This window comes from Taeniopygia guttata, chromosome 4 (genome assembly GCF_048771995.1).
Source record: "Taeniopygia guttata chromosome 4, bTaeGut7.mat, whole genome shotgun sequence".
NCBI lineage: Eukaryota > Metazoa > Chordata > Aves > Passeriformes > Estrildidae > Taeniopygia > Taeniopygia guttata.
Window position 1 is genome coordinate 13073566 of NC_133028.1, and position 20579 is coordinate 13094144.

The 20579-nt window shown below is 36.1% G+C and overlaps 2 protein-coding genes across 6 annotated transcripts in view; both read left to right on the forward strand.

Moving 5' to 3' along the window:
- LYAR (Ly1 antibody reactive) overlaps positions 1–4620 on the forward strand; it is a 9812-nt gene extending 5192 nt beyond the window's left edge. For all 3 annotated transcript variants that reach the window (XM_012573609.5, XM_072928002.1, XM_072928003.1), the window contains 4 exons: positions 1767–2103; positions 2371–2475; positions 3343–3428; positions 3741–4620. In XM_012573609.5, the coding sequence (XP_012429063.5) occupies positions 1767–2103; positions 2371–2475; positions 3343–3428; positions 3741–3875 (663 nt within the window). In that variant the 3' untranslated portion in view covers positions 3876–4620. The remainder of the gene's footprint in view (positions 1–1766; positions 2104–2370; positions 2476–3342; positions 3429–3740) is intronic.
- Positions 4621–12735: 8115 nt separating this feature from the next.
- Positions 12736–20373, forward strand: TMEM128 (transmembrane protein 128). Of its 3 annotated transcripts, none has more exons than XR_003959940.4 (6): positions 12736–12902; positions 13942–14083; positions 15995–16156; positions 17163–17271; positions 18620–18661; positions 19082–20373. XR_003959940.4 is itself a non-coding variant. In XM_002193456.7 (5 exons), exons 1-4 carry the CDS (start codon positions 12785–12787, stop codon positions 17260–17262), a joined length of 522 nt encoding a protein of 173 aa, XP_002193492.4. In that variant the 5' UTR covers positions 12737–12784; the 3' UTR covers positions 17263–17271; positions 18620–20373. The 3 variants fall into 3 exon arrangements, 1 of the variants encoding a protein (XP_002193492.4); XR_003959941.4 differs by having other exon boundaries at positions 19335–20373; XM_002193456.7 differs by having other exon boundaries at positions 12737–12902; positions 18620–20373.
- The last annotated feature ends 206 nt before the right edge of the window (positions 20374–20579 follow it).

Below are 20579 nucleotides of genomic sequence, written 5' to 3' on the forward strand. Positions count from 1 at the left end.
TATGTTACAATGTAATATTTCTTGAATAAGTTGTTTATTTGTGGAACAAAAAGCTGTTGCTGAAGTGGTTGTTCATACTGAGTAGGTTGTGATTGAAAACTTGGACATGGTGACACAATTGTGCCATGATAATCAGAAGGCTAATTTATGCTACTAGTATATAAAAAAAAGGGGAAAAGCACTGCCTTTATCTTTGTTCTAGTCTAGTCACACACTAAGACAGAACAAGACATCTTTCAGAGTTTATTGGTCTCAAATTCATGTGTATTGGAGTGAGAAATTAGCAAGCACATAGTTTACCTATTTCATTAGTGGGGAGAGAGATCCTCCAGTTTGTGGCACAAGTTCCTCCCATTTCTTTGTCCAAATAGTGGACTCACTCTGACCTTTTGTCAGTGCCTAATTCTTTGGTATTTCATTACTAGCTCAGTGTGTTTTGGTAGGGAGTTGTTTGTTTGCATCTATTGCTGCCACTCAAAAGCTGTTGGATGAGCTGATTTCTCAGCTGATGTAAAGATGCTCTCTCCCCTTTCCCCCAAATTCTTTTGAGGAAGAGTGTAGGCAAAGCTTTGGCATTAATCCCCTATTGATGATGCTTTGTGTTTCTGACTTGATGATTCCAGTTAAATTTATTTGCACTTTTTCTGAGGAATCCAAATTTAAGAGCCAGGAAAGAAAGAAACTTGTTTAATAAAGGAGAGGAACATAACAGAAATTCTGGACACTGAAGTACACTGTTTTGCTGGAGCATTAATACTGAGTTTATACAACTTAATTAAAGTCATAAGCAGTTTTCCATTGACTTAAACTAATTTTTAAGAATGTCTTCAGTCTGAAAACCTTCTTTTTAAACACAAATGGAAACAATTACACTGTCCACAGTGCATAGCATTAAAATAAAATATATAGCACAGCATTTAAATTCATCTTTAAGAATCCGAAAAAGATTTTAAGATATGATTTGTAATGCATACCCTGAAATGTATATACTTAATGGAAATGGAAATTCTTAAGTAGAATTCAAATTTAATTAAAATAACTCTTTATAAAAACATGTTGATGTTAAATTGCTTGTATAAAGATCTGTTCTCTTTCTAAATAGCTACACTGATATTTCAGTAATTGTATTCCACTTGTAATTATTAAAATTAAAATTTAAATTGAACATTAATTTCTCCATTAATGTATTGAGTATTCTACAAGAAAATCATTATAAGCCTGGGAGCATTAAAAGAAAACCAAATATGTTGAGAAACGTACAATTAAATCAAGCAGGAGTACCTTTTTGAGCATCATAACAGTTATAACAGTTGTCATAACAGTTTGTTGTCCCAGACACATCTAAGACAGGGAAGTGGATGGCAAAAGTGATTATTACTCAAGGGTTGTGTATTTGGGAATCAGTTCTGCATCTTGCTGTAATGTGCTGTAGTTTTGTTTGTGTAAATTAAAGAGCTGTCACTTCCTTAATTACATTTGACAAATAATTTAAAACACTACAGACACTTCAACTAGGAATTACTTATGTTGTAAGATAACATTTCTTCTGTGATGGTAATTAGCATTTAGTCTGTTAAGTTAAAAGAAGAATCAGGCACATTATTTCAGTAATGCTGCTTCTCAGGTAACTGGTGACATCAGATGTAAGCAATTTAATTGATTTCAGAATATCAGTGTTCTCAACAGTTACCAATGATCTAGTAGAGAAAAGTTGCAATGTCAAAAAACACACTTAAAAACTGTAATTGTCTTTCTTTTGACAAAAGATTTCAAATGAAAAAGAACAAGACAAACCACAACAGAAGAAAGAACAGCAGTCTGCAGAAACTGGGGAAAATACAAACGCAGAAGAAAATGGAATTACAGATGCAAAAACTGAGAGAAAAAAGAGTAAGAGGGAACGAAAAGAAGAGAGGCAAAAGAACAAAAAGAAGGAGAAAAAAGATCTGAAATTGGAAAACCAGGAAGAAGTAAAAAAGACTAAAAAGTCCAAAAAAGGAAAAGAGAGTGTAGAGGATGATTTTGAAATAAATGGAAATGGCAATCACTGTGAAAGAGAAGGAGAAAGAAACATAAAGAAACGCAAACATAAACATATAGAAGGTATCCATCATACAGCTTATATTAATGTTTGTTTTGAAGATCCTTTTTCTCAGTTACAAAGCTCAATAAACTACCTAAGTAGAATTTTAAAGTAGTGCATTAGATATACAAAGTAGATTCTTTTTAACAATGATTGCACATTTCTTTTATAAAATCTGAACCACTTTGCAAATATAAACTCATGTTACAAGAACAAAAGCTTAAGTCATGTCAGAATTTCTAGTTTTAAATCTTTCTTGTGTATGTTTTGTCCAATTCCATCTCTAGAGGAGCCTCATACTAAAACAAAGAGAATGAAAACTGAAAGCATTTCGGAAGACATGGAAACAGAAAACATCAATGACAGTGAAGAAAATGTGGGAACAGAGAAAGGTATTGTTAAAGGAACAGTTTAGATTGTTACAAACTACTCTGGAAAAGACCTAATGCATGATACAAATACTGCTTCTGTAGCAAGCCATGAAATAAATTGTGCCTCAGTATACATAAATGTATGTATATGTGTGTATACACATTTGTTCCAGAGTAAGTAGCCTGTGCTACTCTTAACACCTGATAACTAATTACTTCTCTGATTTGTTGTTTGTGCTATACTGGCAGCCTTTGGCTATTCTTATTTCCAGTGGACACTGAGGTTTCACCACAGTGCGTCTCTTCCCTGCTGCCATGCACGTTAGACAACACAAGAAAAAGGGTAACAGCTCTTAGACCTCTTGGTGTATGTCATATCCCCATTTTTGGCAGTGAATCATAAATTTGACTTCAGATACGTTGGACCTTAGTTTATACGTAGATAAACCTGCTTCTGCCTAGCACCTGTCATGCTCTGACTGTGTTTGAACATACAGATCATGTATTTGGAAACCACCAGTTAATCACCTCTGAAGGTGGGATGGTCAAATTTGACTGTGTGATTTAAGTGTGAAAGACAGGATCTTAACTATTCCTGTGTTATTTAAGAGTTTCTTCTTGATCGCTGAAGTGCAGAAGTAAAAACAATTCTGACCCCTATTGTTCAAGTACTGTGTTGATTCTTCATCTCTGTTCCATTTTATATTCAGGAACAGCTGTTGACTTTATGCTTAAGACACCTTCCTGTTGTAGGGTCAGTAAGGTAACAACTGTTATGGTAGCCAAACTGATTCCAAAATAAGGAGATTGATGGCTGGTTACTAGTAGAGAAGAAAACCCAGAATACCTCCTTTTACTAACAATCTTGTACACCTAATTATTTTCTAGGTAAATTCAACTGGAAGGGAACCATCAAAGCAGTTTTGAAACAGGCTCCAGACAATGAAATTTCAATTAAGAAACTAAGAAAAAAGGTATTGTACAGCATGTTTTTTTAATCTCCTTTGTTCTTGTGAATTTATTTGTGTAATGCTGAAGCTCAGAAAATTCTGGCTGGCATAAACAAAGTTCAACATTTTTTAATGGAATATCAATTAACAGAATGTCAGCTGAAGGACAGGTTTTATGATGCTTACTGAATTACACAAGAAATTCAGTGCTGGCTCTGAAAAGGAATAATAGTACAATAGCTTCCATGCCACTTTTCATGCAGTAATGTAAACTTATTATTGCTTACAATGGAATCATCTTCATGGACTAAAAACCATTTCTCTGTCTTTGTGCAGGTGATAGCTCAGTATTATGCTGTAGCTGGTGAACATCACAAAACAGAAGAGGAGATCCTAGTCATATTCAATAAGAAAGTGAATAACAATCCCAAATTTAGAGTTCTAAAGGACAAAGTGAAACTTGTGAAATAAACAGCTTGCATACTTTTCATAGCTGTTGCATTTTAATCTTGCAGACAGTCAAACTCTTCTGTCAGCTGTACAACTACTGTGCACTGGTATCAATTTAAATTGTGTATATGAAAGGAGAATTTAACTTTTAATACTGGATCCCTCCCCCTTTTCTAGATTTACCACAGAACATTTTCAGATATTTTATTTTTTGATTTTATGGAAAATGTATATTTTTTGGTACAATTTTTAAGAGGCATTGAAAATAATTGCTGGCCTGCTGTTTTAAAATTCTTCCAGTAATGTATATAATTTATAAGCATGAATGTTTTTCAGGACCTGGGTTGTGTGGCTTTTTGCAGGAACTATTTTTCAGAGCAAACAGGATTTTCATATTCAAAAACCCACTGAGGAATAAATGTTTTGTTATGCTAAAATTCAAAATGCTATGGCTGATACCCACTTCACACACTGTGGGTAGTATATGCAGCCTTTAATAAACTGTTGATTCTGTGTTAAAAAAATACATAAATAAAATGGCAGATTTGTGTATGCAATATGTCACATTCAGTGAAAATCTAAAGACTGAGTTACCTGTATATGCATTGTTACTGAAAGTCTTGATTAGTAATGCAACTGACTTCAACAGAAGTGGTTACATGGAGTAAAAATTGACTGATGAAATATATCACTTTAAAATACAAGCTTAAATCTAATTAATCTTGTCACTTTATAATTGCATAATAAATCCACAAATTATACATCATTTGAAGAGGCTGTTGTATTCCTGTCACCAAAACAATTTAGCTAGGCTAGAAGTGTTACAGGTATGTAAGAGACAGAGCTGCCTGGGGAAAATTACTGGGGAAGTTCTATAGGTTTTTACTTAATTGCAAAATTACTTCCATGTAGGAAGTTTCCTGTTGTTGAAACTGATGATGGATCAGTTGAAAGCTGGGAATAAGGAATATCAAATCAACAGTATGCAGATGAGCTATCAGACTAGGATGTGACCTTGTAATTTTCTTTCCTGCTTTAACTGTTATCATTCTTAAAGGTTCAAACAATGTACTCCCCTGTACATTGCCATAGTTAGGTTAGTGCTGATTGTGTGGAGTAGTAAAGATACTGTAGATTATTCTTCCCCTCTCTGTGTAAAGGGTAAAGCAGCACCAGCTGATGTTCATTTTTTCCCTCATGACTTGGCAGACATGAATCTAATGCATGCCTCTATTTGACAGTCATTAGTGGGAGTTTGTTGCAAGTAAGCCCAGTTTTAATTACAACAGTATAACCTCCGTGTATGTTGCTGCAGTAGTATTGCCTTTTTCTGCTCTGTTGGCAGAAAGAGGGGGAGGGGGAACAATATGATTTGTAGGCATATTTTTCTTTCTGGGTGTTCCGGGGAATACTGTAGTATGGTCATATATGTAATATGTAATGTAATATGGTAAGTAATATGTAGTATGGTAGATGAGTCTATGCCTCTAATCATAGAAGGCTTCAAGTGCTATTCCAGTCCATGCATAGTTGCATTCTTGACATGCAGCTCTCCAGGGGGAAAAAAACCCTCAACTTCGATGTTTTTTCATTAGACAATTAATAAAGTACTCAGAGGACTGAATTTGGCTTTTCTCCTTACAGCAGATCTGGACTTTAATTTACTCCTTGCAACTAATGATGTCTTGAGTAGATTGAATTTACTGTAAATTTGGTGGCAATTGTTTCAGAGGGAGGCAAAATCCCTCACAGATCATTGAGAATCCTTCAAGAAGACAGAAAAACAGCAGGACCCCTCTAATTTCTATTCAATAATTTCTATTCTATTCTAATTTCTATTCAATAATTAAGCAGCATATGTACCAGTATTGTTTTAATCCAGAATATGTTTTAGTTATTTTCTAAACAGCATAACATAGCTCCAATTATACCTTATTGTTAAAATTTTCCTTTCTAAAATAGGGTATTGAAAAATCAAGTGTCTTTGTGGCAGGGTGAGGAAGGAAGAAATTAGAAAATTGTTTAAAGCTAGTGGCTTTCATTATAACTATAGCATAAGCACTTAAGCAGGGACTTTAATCATTGGAAGAAAAAAAGCTTCAAAGGACAGCTACTTATTTGTTGTGCTCAGCCCTCCACTGTCCTGGTGCATTAGAGTAGTTCATTCTTTCTCCAGTGAAATCCGATCCTCCCACCTGGTGCTATAATCCAATTGCATCAGGACAATGCAGTCAGAGCCCAACATGAGTAGTGGCTCGTAGCTGATGACCACAGGATACAGAGACCCAATATATGATTTCATTCGGAAACTTTTAAGGCTGTAACAGTCACCCTTATTAAGGAAATAAGAGACCAAATATTAAACTTTTTGTGCAAGATAAGTGAAAAAAGGCATATTGTTCTGTACATTGAGCTGTATTCACAGGTTACAAGATACCTCAGTCAATATATTCAACATTTATCCCTTTCTTCTCCCAGATTAGCCTTTAAGAAAAAAACAGGAATAAGTCCTCTAAGTTTCTTTTCTGCTCTGTCAGCCAAGAAAAGCTGTATATTATGTTTCCCATTAGTACTTTTACAGGAAGTGTTACTTTATATTGAATTCTAAATTTCACTTGGACTAGAGGAAGTTTTACTAGTAACTTTCCCTTGCACTTTTCAGATACAGTTCCTTTTGCCCCTGGTAATCTGCTTTTCTTTGCAATTCTTGGATGCAATTCCTTTTGCACCTGAATCCTCATGCTTTTATGCTCTCAGACAGCAAAGGCTGAAAAACCAAGCTTTTTGCTTAGATTGGACATTTTTCTTCAAGACTGCAGATCATAGATCTTAGTCCTTTCCAAACACATCTTTTTTTATCTTTCCTTTTTAAATTTATTCTAGAAGATTTAGAATTTTCCAGTCTTCTGTGTGTTTTGCCCTTCTCAGAATCTTTTAGTAGAAACTGCTCTTGCTACATAACTTCATACCTGAGCTACAGCAGAAGTAAAATACTGACTTCTAACAGAAGTAGTTTTATAGTTCCTAAAATTACTTGAAAGTAACAGAAAACCAGAAATTTTGTCTTTATGCCTGCCCACCCATTAGACCCCTCTTCTCAAACTTCTATGTGAAAAACATTAGTACAAAATTATTATAAAAAGCCTAATTAAGGCCCGATTACAGTCAAGCTCAACTCATATTTGATTTGCCAGAAAAAAAGGTGCTTTTAAACATAATGGGATCTTCCTCTCAGGCAGCATGAAATTCACTTGAAAGTATTCAGATCACTACATCTCACTTAGGTGACAAAAACAACGTGAATAAAAAAGAACCAGAATTTCATCTGCATTGCAGGTGGTTCAAACCACACTGTGTTTCCTCCTTCCTTCTGTCCCTTGAAGTAGCCACACAATGAACTTCCACCATCCAGCCATTAATGTATAAACACAAAGTACAAAGTGCACTTTTATACTTTAATTTTTTGCCCTTCTGCTGACCTTTTTTCTTGATGAGACTGAATTCCTGGAGGAATACACACCTATTGACACTCCATGTATTGTCATGTGTTCATATATGACAAAGACTCATGTTTTCTGTGGATGAGACAGGACCAGGGTTTTCTCCTAGACTGTTTCTTACTATGTCTTATACCATGACAATACATTTCCTCCTGCTTCTTGCTCCTACAGTTCTGACTGAGCCATTATGCCGTTGAAAGTTTCAGCTTTTTTGGTGAACTTTCAGAACTCAAGTGGTTCCAGAGGGTTAGCATTGGGTAAGTTCTCCATGAGAAGAAATCTGAGCTCAGCTGATGTTCTAAAGGATCTGTTTATGTTATGCAGATTAGTCAAAACAGTAATGGGAATTGTACAACAGTCCTCCAGCCAAAAATCCTAATTGCTGAATTCAGTCTTCATAAAGGTAACATCTTCCTGTCTCTCTTGGACAGCTTAGTACTCAGTGTTCCTTCTATCTCTGTTGTCCAATTAATTACAATACCTGTTCAAAATACATGAAAATTGACCCTACAGAATATGTAAGTGGTAATGGACTGTGAAGGACAATGGTAAAAAAAAACTTTTCTTTGAATGAAACATGTAGGAGTTTTGTTTTGTGTTTTTTTTTTCAAGACTTCACAGAAGCAGTATGAGCTTCCCACAATACACATCAATGAGCTGTTGCTGTGCTGAGCTGTACTTTCCAATCTTGTTAACAGTGAGAGCCACATGCCCAAGAAACTTTGTCCCTGCTTTAATACCTCAGTCAAATCACAGGCAGTGGTGGCACTAGATATCTCCAAAACAATAGTTAATATTCTATTACAGCCAAAAATAGTGCTAACCTCTACCAATAGAAAAAAAAGTGTCACACCAAAAGAGACCAATATTCCTGTACAGTAAATGTTGAATGATACATTTGAATGCCCATTCTCACAACTGATAGTCTTTCCTGTGTGAATTAGATCTGACATTCATTATTCAAAAAACACACTTTAGGATGTTCCTAAATGCCCTAAGAAATTCTTTTCATATTGTTACAGATGCATGGTTGCACAGATTTTGTCCTAAATAAAGAAATCAGTTTCACTAAGTCCCAAGTGTTCTCTTTCCCACTCTCCCACATCTGGCCATTTGTTTTTGCCTCTCTACCAGCCCCTGCATTTTTGCAGGCTTTTAAAACCAGATCAAATCCTCAAACTGAGAGGTATTATGTACCACTACTGGGGATTGAGTAGTCAAGAACAATTATAGCTGGAGTATTGCTGCCAAGTGCTTTGTATCATTAAACTGTAGTCTTGGGAAAACATTTTGAGAGCCATTGTACTCCCTCAAGAAAGTAAGCATAGTTAAGTGAAACTCAACAAATGATTTCAAAGAGAGAGAGTAAGAAAATTTGCTTAGCTACTTCTAGGGGAATGGTTCATCCAGATTTTTTTTCTTTTTATAAATAGGATGATTTTTTGATAAATTTGGATAAATATTTTGGTTTTGTTTGCATAGTTAAAGATAGAATGAACAGAACAGTTCTTGTATTCGTATTGCTGATCATAAAAAGGCAAGTGTCAAACACTAAAGATATCTAACATCTCTAATCAGGATAATTGAGGGTTAAGATGTTCTTCTATCAAATAAATACTTAAGATCAGCTATTTTTTTTCTTTTTGTAATTTTCTGACAACTTTCAAGGTGAGGAATAACATTCCTAGCTAAATTAGTTATCTTTATGTGGTGCATTTTTTTCTGTTCTCCTAGATGCCCTCTTCACCTTTTAAACTGCCTTTATCTTTTCTGCTTTCTTTTTCTTCATGAAGTTCAGATGCTTGCATACTTAAATATAGAGCCTTCTTGGTATCAAACACACTATTCTATGTATTGTTTCCTTCCTGAAGGGTCAATCCAAGGCTGCACTGCAATTTAATACTCACATGAGAATTCAGCTTGAGTTCAGGAGTTTGTATATGGACCACATTGAGAGTCAATTGAGTTTTACCCAGCAGTTGTTTTTCAGATCTGCATAAAGTTATTCACACCAAATGCTTTTAAGTCCTTTTTCATTGTACTGAATTTAAAATACTTAAAAGGATGCAAGATGAAAGCAGGGAAATTGTTTGTACTATCTGGAGGCTTTTTTGTTACCTAGATGAGTCAGACAATGTATTTACTTTTTCACCCAGTGTAAGAGAGGATGCACAATACTTTAGTCCAAGAACAAGGTTCAGAAAGGATTGAAAGTCTCTACCCATTCAATCTTTTACTTCTGAATGGAGTGGAAAATGAGCAGCAGATTACTTCTGACTTTATTATTATCTAGTTCATGAACAGAAAGCGTATTATAGCACAAGCATTCCTCAAAATAAAAAATTACGTCTATATTGTATCCAACCTACTTCAGCTAAAAATTAATATAGGAAGGAGCCCACCCTACTTAGATACGGAATGAAGAAAATTCCAATCAGGTGTCTTGTGAACAGATAACATTTGGGCTAATTTAGCTCTTGATTTCTGTAATAGGGAAAAAGCTATGAAAATTGGCTAGAATACTAGAAAACTAATTTGACTTCCTAAAAGTGAGAATTTAACTGGGAATTCCAATTCTAAATTTTATATCTCCCCAGTTGAGACAAACAAAAAGCTACCACATTTGTGTACCATTAAGAATTACTTGTAAATCAACATATAACCAACAATCACTAAGCAGCAAATATTCAGTGAGCAACAAGAAAATAAAATTCAAAATATCCAAATAGATTGTGAAATTTACCTTATAAATAAAAAACCTGAATATTTAAAGACATTCAACGAACACACAAAGCATTATTTTCTACTTAAAATAAAAGAATGTAAGGTATTGAATTCAGTTCTCAAGATGTAGAAACTGAATTATGTTATGTGAGAGTCCAGGACTACAGGTCATAAAAAATTGCTGCAAACTCCGCCCTTTGTACATTTCTTTCACTGAAACTTCAAATTCACAAATTTATTTCACAGACTTTAAACTAAAGTTATCACATCAAGCATCACATTTTAAAATACTTCCTAACATTTGTGCAGGGATTCTTAAACATTAACTTGGAATAATTAGTTACCCATAACAGGCCCGTTGATTGGAATCTTTGTTAATTATGTTGTTCATTTTGTGACTGTCTCGGTTCAGCTCCCGATCGCTATCTATTCTTTGGCAGATTAATAATTTCTGAATCAGACAAGCACTGTGAAAAGATCACAGAAAACATCACAGCTCTACAAACACAGAACAGGAGCGGTCTCCGTTAAGGTCAATAGTGAGCCCAGGAAGGAAGCTCTTATTTCAGCCCTTTGCACAATACCTACTCTGTAGGTAAACAGAAGTGTTCAGTTTAACAACATTGACAGATTTTAACCTTTCCAAGCATACATATTTATTGAATTGCTTCATTTAAATCAAAGATATGTCCTATTAATAGCTTTTGCAAAGAAAGTGCATGAAGATTTCCTTTGTTTCTTATTTGAATCACTAAGATGAAAGTGAAGGCTGAGGTAGTCATTTCACTCAAAGGAAATAAAACAAAGAAACTTCTTTTTCATTGATAAGAAAGCAGAGCTCTGATCTCCCATGGGCTGCTAACTTCAAAATATTCAACTGAACTACATAAAGAATAATCCCTGTAGTCACTAATGACTGCAATAGGGTTGGCCCTTATGTGATACATGCTCTAAGGCTGGGAAAACAATTTCTACTTACTATGACACCTTTCACACGCAATTCAGATGTAAATGAAGGCCTGTCTTTCTGCAGAGAAAGATTTTTTTTTCTGTTCTTGTATCTTTAAGGCTGAATTTACTCAAAGTCAATGTGCAGTAATAAAGAATAACCAGAACCCTGTTTTCCCTTGTCCCTAGAATCTCACTCATTAATAAAACACACAATAGTATGTTTAAGAAAATATAGTTATCCAGCAGGTTTAGAACTGCTTAAAAACAGTGCAAGTCACAGAAAGCTTAGCTTTTACCCTAATTAGTTTCTACCAGCTAGTTTCTTCCCTTAGGATGACCTAAAAGTTTTTAGGTTTTATTGATAAAATACATAATTATTTAACCACAGTCTACATTCCATTCTTTTTGATGTTCCTGTTTTCTCAACATAAAACTACAGAGGAAGTATCTGCAAGGCACTTCTGTTCATAAATGCTGCACAATATGCAAAGAATGCATGTGGTAAGTGAAAATTTAACACATTTCTCATAATCACTGTTTAATACAAAATATTTTGCCTTCTGAGAGGAAAAGTAGAATCAGGTTAATAAACACTTGGATTTTTGAACTTTAATCTATATACAGCTAGTAAATTTGATTTTGGTAAGTAAAACACACATACCAAAATTAGGTTTTTGTTTCTTCAATCTCCCTTATAATAATCTGAGCTTTTATTGAATATTTCTACATTTAATCCCACTGTAAAGAAAAGTTATACATAACAGCTGCCATATTGGACAGGTACTTCCACATTGAAGTCAGCAGGATTTTTACCTGAATTGGAATGTTACACACACAATTTTTTTCTGAGAAAGCACAGGCTGTGTAACAATCAAATGGATCATCTAATCAATCATTACTATTAGAAACAATTTTCCATTTTAAAAACTATGTTAATGGCTTAATCACTGAACACAGCCCAGAAGATACAGTACACATATTCACAGTACTCTTAATATTCACAGAAATCTTAAAAGGACCAGACCTAAGGTTAATCTGCCAGCAAAATTGACTAGTTTTGAATTTGTCCGCGTGAAGTCCTTGTGAATAAAAAGAAAGCCCCGGTAATATAATTGGTTTCAAGGTTTTGTTTGCCAGAAACATGCTGATGTGACTTTGTATCTCATTATGCAGAAGTCAGCTACAGAACTGCAACTATGTATTTTACCATTTTATTAGTTAATTTAACTTTTACCTAGTTTGTCTTGCAAATATGCTTATTACTTCTAGTTACCAGCCGCAGTCTCGAGTGCTGCAGGATTCCCGTGGCTCTGGAAACATCCCAGAGCTTTTCAATTCACAGTCACAGAGTATTCCGAGTTGGGAGGGACCCAGATCATGGAATCCAACCCTGAGTGCACAGCCCCTGCGGGGACCCTTGGTGGTGTTAGCACACCACTGGTCTGTGTCACCAAAATTGATATTTCCCTAACACCTGTCCTAGAGAACATCTAACCAGATGAGGAAAACATTTCTACGCACAGTTTTTATCTATTTTTTTTTTTTCTTGAATCATTTCGGCACCACAGCCTTCATTCACTGCAGCACTCGGCTGTACCCGGCAGTGCTCCCTCCCTCCGAGGGGATTAGTACGATTCCCGGAGCGGTTCCTGGCTCCCGCACCCGCGGGCCCTCGGGCCGCCGCTGCCCCTCACGCCGGGGCGGTCGCGGCCGCCGCGCTCCCGCCCCGCCGCGTCACTGCCGGAGCGGCCCAACATGGAGCCCGGCGGCGGCGGGGACGCGCTCCCGAGGCTGCGGCGCCCGGGGCGGCGCGGGCCGGAGCCCCGGGAGCCGCAGCAGCCGCAGCCGCCTGCCTGGGGCGGCGGGACGGCCGGTGGGTGGTGCTGGGGCGCGGGGAGCGGGGCCGGGCCCCGCCGCGGGCAGCGGGGCCGCCTCGGGTCGAGCGGCGCGGAGCGCGGCCCCGCTGCCCTCAGGTGTCCCTCTGACTGCGGGCTGGGCGGGGAGATGGCGGGGGCTTGTGGCCGCGGATGAAGTGCCCGAATGCTCTCCCGTAGGATGAGGAGGAATCTAGGAAATGAAAAGTAAAGCTGCCTGTGAGCTGCAGCAGAGCTGTGGGTACGCTCGGCTGGTGGCGGTGCGTGTGGAGGAATCGGCACTTGTGACACTGCTGCGCGCAGGCCACCAGGAGCTCCTAGTGATAAACTTGAGTGTGAGGCATCAAAACCACCTCTGACACCTTCTTTGACAGTGTGTAAAAATCCTGTCTTACATGGTTACTGTCGTGCACAAAAATGGCTTTCTCATCTGCTTGCTCTGATACCTCTCCAAAACAGTACGGGGTAATGTGGGGAAAAAGAGAAGGCAGTTTCCTGCACAATGGTGGTTGTAGTTTACCTGTTGAAAGTGTGCAATGTAAGTCAAGCTAGCTCCTTAAACTGCAGTGAATTATCTGCAGTCGAGAACAAGAAAATTATTTATGCCTGCAATCGTTTAGCAAATGCTAAAATTCATAATGAATTTTATTTATTTGTATAAATTAGCATTTGGAAGTAACAACCTGAAATTCTAAATACTAGATTAATGAAAACGGTTCAATAAACCAGGGGTTTTTAATTAGTTAAACAACCCTTATAAAATCTAGTCAACTGTTTCCTAAAAAGATACACAGATATGGCATTGTGCTGATTATTACTGCTTTATCCTTTTATCAATAAATACCTTGCTTAGTCTGATTAATTTCAGTAAATGTTCAGAGCTTTTTAGAATATTTGTAGCACAAAGTGTATTATGATGAGTAGAATAATCTCCCAAGATAAACGAATTAAAAAGATAAAGCATCATGCTTTATGTAAAGATAATCATACTTCATTTAATGACTGGCTTTAGTGCTATAATTATGTTCTTATTTACAGAAGAGTCTACAGCTGTAGAGAAGACGACGAGGCCTCTTAAAAGACTGAATATTCATTCTGCATTCTGGATTTTGACATCAATAGCTGTGACATACTACTTTGATTTTTTAAAAAATATTAAAGAAACTATGCAAGCAGATAGGTAAGGAATCTTTTCATACAAAAAGGTGTGTTTTAGTCTTGTAATCATACTCAGTTTGTTACATCTGGTCACTGTATTTTAAATTGTGGATGAACAAGATCTGCCATAGGAATAGAGAAATCTGGGACTGTTCAGAGAAGGCTCAGAGCTATTTTGTTAATGCATGTAAATTCCTGAAGGGAGGGTGCAAAGCAGACAGAGCCAGGCTCTTTCCAGGGGGGTCCAGGACAGGACCAGAGGCAGTGGGCACAAACTGAAATGGAGGGGGTTCCCTCTGAAGATCAGAAAACACTTTTTTACTGTGAGGGTACTGAGCACTGAACAGGTAGGTTGTGGAGTCTCCATCCTTGGAGATACTCAAAAGCCATCTGGACATGATTCTGGGCAATTTGCAGTAGCTGAGCTTGCTTGAGCAGGGAGGTTGGACCAGATGACCACATAAACTGATATTAGTGAACTAATTTTAAAGTAAATACAATGCTTAAAAATTGCTGAAATTGATTTTTTTTTCTCTATAAACTCTACTGAGCCATCTTTGTACTTGTAAAGTTTGCTCTGATACCAGACATTTTAATACTGTACCTTCAAGTTTTCATTTAAGTCGAAGAAATAGCTGCCTGTTTTGTTGGAAGTATTTAGGTTTTGATTTTATTTTTTTATAATAAACCCCCTGGAATTAATCCTTAAAGGTCAAAGAGAAGTTAATTTCTCTAGAAGATCTGTAGATGATTTTGAGTAGGTCAGCAAAAGATTAGTGAAATAATTTCTGGGAAATAATTTTTATTTCTAGTGTCTTTCTTTTCTATTAAATTATTTTCAAGGGGATTGATGTATCTTAAATGTTTTTAGATAGCTTCAGCTGGAAGTGCTTTTAAAACACATTGCTGTTGTCATTGTTATATCAGTATGTGGAAGCTGCACAGGGCTCTGTGCTGGGAAGTTCTCTGGAGCTGCTCTCCCAGACTAGTTATACCCTTCCTACACCTGACTGTGAAAGCAGAGCCAGTGACTCCAAGGTGTAATCAGAATTTGGGGTCAGGAGCCTGTCTTCCTGCACTGTTTGTCTAGGCCATGGCAACAGTTCTCTTATTGCAGAATTCGCCTTTGAATACAAGATTTCAAAGTAGCACACTATGTTTGCTGTACCATTCCAGAGCACATGTCACCTGAGTAGGAACATCCTTGATTACCCTTTGTAATTCAGTAATCAAGTCATAGTGAGAATTCATTTTTCAAAATTTTAATTTATTAATACATGTTCAGATAAGATTTCATTAGAGTGCATTTTCCTCCCAAGTTGCCTTATCTGAACTAGTCTTGAAGTGTATCCTCAAAGAGGCTGAAAAGTGTGTCTCCCTAAATAATCACATACCTTGTGTTGTTCTGATTCTGAGTTTAAAATTCTGGATTTCTCCATGGTTTTCTTCAGCAGTTATAAAGAAAAATCTTCATGTTTCTTGTCTGTTAAATTTGAGAGTTCCCAAACTGAAGCCGTATTAAAGCTTTCTGCAGCATTTCTGTTGCACAAAGATCATGAGTCTAATGTATAGTGAAAAGCACAGTTGCAGTAGAGCCTATTTTATTTTATTAATGACAAAGTGGTTTTGATGTGGTAGTATAGTAGATTCCTGACAAGATCTGTCACATTGAATTTCCAAAATATTTGAGGGGACAATATATGAAAGGGATGTTTCACTGCAAGATTAAACCCAGCTGTTTATATTAGACAGCTTCTAAGGGCAAAAAGTGTTTTGTAAAATTAATCTAAGGTAAAACCTACAGGAACTCTAGGCCACAATCTGTGTTTTTAACAGATATTGCCTGTTCTGTTTGCCAACTCAAGCGAAGATTACTGTGCAAACTGCAGTGTGATTGTGTTAAACATGGTTTAATGTGCTTTTCTTCCTGCAGCTGGTGGCTTTCCTGTGGCACTTGTTTATTGGCTACATGTTTATCTGTTGCCTTTTACTGCATACTGTATCTTGAGTGGTACTGTGGAATTCAGGACTATGATGAACAGTACCCTGCACTGGTTCCTATCACAACAGCTACCTTTATAGCAGCAGCAATTTGGTGAGTTCAGACACTGTGTGCAAACTTTTGCTAAACCTGTGCAAGTCTGTATGTTAATGGGCTCATTTTATAAGAAGTATAATTTCTTATAAATTATAAGAAATTCTGTATGTAATTCTGCTATGTGTATTGGTGACAATTCGAGTTCTATGTAGCATAATTTCTTGCTCTTTCAACTTTCATCCACAAAGCAAGAGTTGCAACAGTCGAAACTGTATATTGTGCACTTGGAGATGTACTGGATCTCTTCTGTCTTGAAAATTTAGGAGAAAACTGAAGTTATCTTTGTTAGTGTAAATTTCTCACCTCTGGCAGCTACATGTGCAGTTTACAAATTAAGACAAAGGTGCAGTCTGTCTATCTGAGAATTCAGTTCAATCAGTTTCCGTCAGAGTTCTTCATTATCAAACAATCTATAAGTAGCAGACATACAGAAAATGTTAGACTTCTGACTATTGCCATATGAACTTTAAGAGTTTATGTTTTGTCTGAGAATGGTACTTTTAGCAAGAGTTGTTTTACTTATGAGGTTATATGAGTCAGAACTAATTTATTTGCTTTCTGCATGAAAATTGATTTCCTTCTTAGAGTATCAGACAGTATTTGTTGCAATGGTGAAAAAAAAAGAAGATTGAAGAAAATAAAGGTTCCCTGTGGTTTATAATTAGTAAAATCTGTAATTCTTGTAAGTCAGTTGTAAAATAAGTTGGTTTTCCCCTCTCTCTGCAGTTAACTGAACAGTTCAGATTAAAGCTTCTCTCAGCTGCCATGTATGCCCATGGAAAAATCAAAGAGTAGGTCATTTTTAGGGGCTTCAGATAGAGATTTTCTGAAAGTAAAAGGTACCTTTACCCTTTATGTGTTTTGTTTTCAGAAACAAAGAAGTATGTTTCCAGGTTAAGTAATTTAAATCTTATTTCTTCTTTTGACATGTTTCCTTTGTATGCCTGGTGTTTCTGTAATATGACAACTGAACTTACCAAATACTTTCTGCTTTTATTCCCAGTTTTAATGTTGCCTTGTGGCCTGTCTGGTCATTTTTCACACCTGTGTTGCTCTTCATTCAGTTCATGGGTGTTGTGATGCTTGTGTCACTCCTGGGATAAGCCCTTCAGGTAAATAATTGGATTTTTTAAGCACATAGAAGTATTTATCTTGTTGTGGGAACTTCTTTGTTAGACATTTAAGGATTGGGAAGCTCTTTAGGGGTCCCTTCTCTATATTTTGTGAACATTCTTCAAATTATGACATTTTGTTGTGTATAGAGTAACCAGAGAACATGCAGTTATCCAAAGGGGAAGAACATCCTTTCCACTTCTCTAAAATTCCATTCTAGACATTGAAAAGATACATTAATGAGAATGGATGGTTTGGGGATGTATAGACCGAAAACCTGCAGCTTTTACCTAGACTGGGAGAACTTCTTAGTAAAGCTGTTTGACCTGATAGTAAAAGGGAGAGGATATCAACATCCATGGACAAAAGCCTTCTCCATTTTTTAAAATTAAAAATCTTTGTCATGTCTTTGTCTTCAAGTGTGCTGTTTTCATTTTCTGTGATGCACAGCCCAGATCAACCTGCTGTGTGGAAAATTGCCAGATATGAGAAGTTCTTTGTTCTTTCTAAAAAGAACTTTTCAAAGGCCAACCCATCTGTTTTGTTGACTTGAAAAATGCATTCTCAATAACTGCCACATCTTTTGTTAGGATATACTTATCAAACAAATCCAGTGAAATGTAAAAAGCTAAGGAAGACGCCAAATACAGCTCAGTAAATAGGATAAAGAATATACCCTGTGTCACACATGTTTATATCATCCAGGGAAGCTATTCCTTCAGCAGGTCTTTTTTGTTGTACTTCTCAAGAGAATGAGGAGGAAGCCTGTTTGACTTTGCTTGCCACCACAAATCCTTTCTAATGAGGAGATCCCTCAGCATTTTTAGGAGTGCAACATAAAGAAGACTGTGCTGGATTGCTGGATTTAGAGTGTAGCCTCTTGAACTGATGAAGTTGTAGGCAAAATGTGTTTAATGTCTGGGATGGTGAAACCCAGATTTTATTTTTTTTAATAACAAACTGAACCACTGTTGCATTTTCCCCGCTATTTTTGAGATATTAAGAAACCTGATTTTAAAGGAGATAATTAACTTCTACTCTGACAAAACTCAGACTTCTGAAAAATACAATGCTTAATTCAGAATCTCTTTACTGTGGCAACAAGTCACACTTGCTGATACAAATGTATCCATGTTTGTTGGTTCTGTCAGTGGTGTTCTGTCTCTGCACTTGAAGTATGTGGGGAAATTCTGTATTAGATCAAATAATTATTGGCCTAATGATTAGGGACAAGTTATTACTTGGTGTTCAACATCATTAATTCATTTAGTACGTGATACAGCTTGTGTGGTGTATAGAACAGTCAAAGATTTTTTGTTAAATTTGCTTTTTTTTCATTTCTTTCAGCTTGATGTGTGGAGGATTCAAGTAACTGTAATCCTGCAAAGTGTATGTCACTTTTATTACATTCCAGTACTTCTGTTGTTTCTAGTACTGCCTGTTTGCTCTAATACAGTAATTCTTAATCTACTTGACTTATAAATCAATGGACATAACCATAGGAAAAAGCAACTGATTAGTCAATAACTGGAAGATAACTATGTTTTACATCTCTTAGTAACATGAAGCCTTCCATTTTGTAAAGCTTTGTAAAGCTTTTATTTATATTTGAGTATTAAGCACATGGGTAGTAAGTAATAGCACCACAGAATAGTTAGTGTTGAAGAGGACCTTTAAATATTATCTCTGGAGGCCTCAGAGGTCCCCTACTCAAACTTCCTGTTCAAATCATGTTGTTTGATTTGGAAGTAAGTGATACTTAAGTGTTGTGGGGTTTTAATACTATATTCTTTCCATTTGAATTGACAGGTAAAATACTGATATCTGGAACCTGTGTTTGTACTTGTAAACTTACTTACAGGAGACATTTCTTGATCTCTTAAATTTCTATATGTGTTAGTTACCATGCAGGAAATACTTTATTATCTAATGTCTTGAATCTAATGTCTTGAATTCAGATCTGCTAGTGTTTAAAAAAAAGTATGGATAGGGGTAAGGGAGGCTGGTTGACATTTGGCAGTGCCATCAATTAAATAAATAAATTCTACTTGTGCTCATACAGTTTGTCCACAGCCAAAGGTGGATGATCAAGCTGTGAATAGCCATCAACACAATGAACAATATTAAGACTACACAAGAAATCTGGAGCACACATTAAAGTCTTTTGATGTATGCACTGTTTTTCAGTATTCAGGTTGTTTTTTTTTCCTGTACATCAAATTTTCATTCTTAGCAGTGCCTGTTAATGAAGTTGCCATTTTCCTTACTCAGCAATGAAGAGGCTGATATTAACTTAAAAGCTACTAGTTATATTCAGTTGGGAAAATAAAATAGCATTTTATTTTTATTAAGTGTCTGTTCGTTTTGACTGAGATACTTAACTGTCTGAAGACCTGGGAACCATCTGGTTGCTAGGCCACTTTATGTAAATCCTTGTGTAAATATTTTTCCATGAATGCCTTTTGGAAAATAGAAGAATGTAGAAATTGGGTATTGAAGCCTGTTAATATCTACTCCTTGTGAGTGTTGCTTAAAGTCTGGACTGTCAAAGGGTACTGTGTTCTTCATTCTGACTTCCAAATTCACACCATTGTTGGAACACATGAAATGTTTAGTAATGACAGAGATACACATTGTCTTTGGCTGTTACTGTTCTATTAATGAAAAAGGTTGTGACCTAATAGTATGTAATACAAAGGATCAGACAAACCAAAATAAAGTTCATTCAGCACTACTTGAAGTAGTTTGTAGGGTAAGTTAACAGTTTGATTTGTTTAAATGTAATATTTAAGTTTGCCAAAACCAGTCATGCTTCACATCTTTAAAGTGTAAGTTGTTTATCTTCAGGTCTTCACTTTTTAAAAGATTTTAACAATTTTATGTCTGCATATACAGGTACATTTGAGTAACTTTCTTTATTATAATATTTAAAATGCAGTATTGCTCAGGGATGGTTATTATAGCTGTATTTTTATTTGTCAGCTATATAAATGCTCTAAGTGTTTTAAGTTGCCTTGTGATCTGAATTAAAATTACTATTTGCTACATGATTTTTAAAATTCATTTTTCTGAACATCTTAATAAACTTTGTACAAAAGTGACCAGTAGTTGTTCAATATTTAATTGTTTAATGATCTAATTACACTTCTTGGAGACTTCCACCCCATCTCATTGCTTTTCCTATAAAATAGTTGTTCACGTAGATACTAAATACTATACTTGACTTGGAGTATCTTTGTCAATCATGCCCCTTCAGCTGGGTTTATTGAAGGTTCTAATAACACTCTGTTCACCTCTGGAGAGCTGC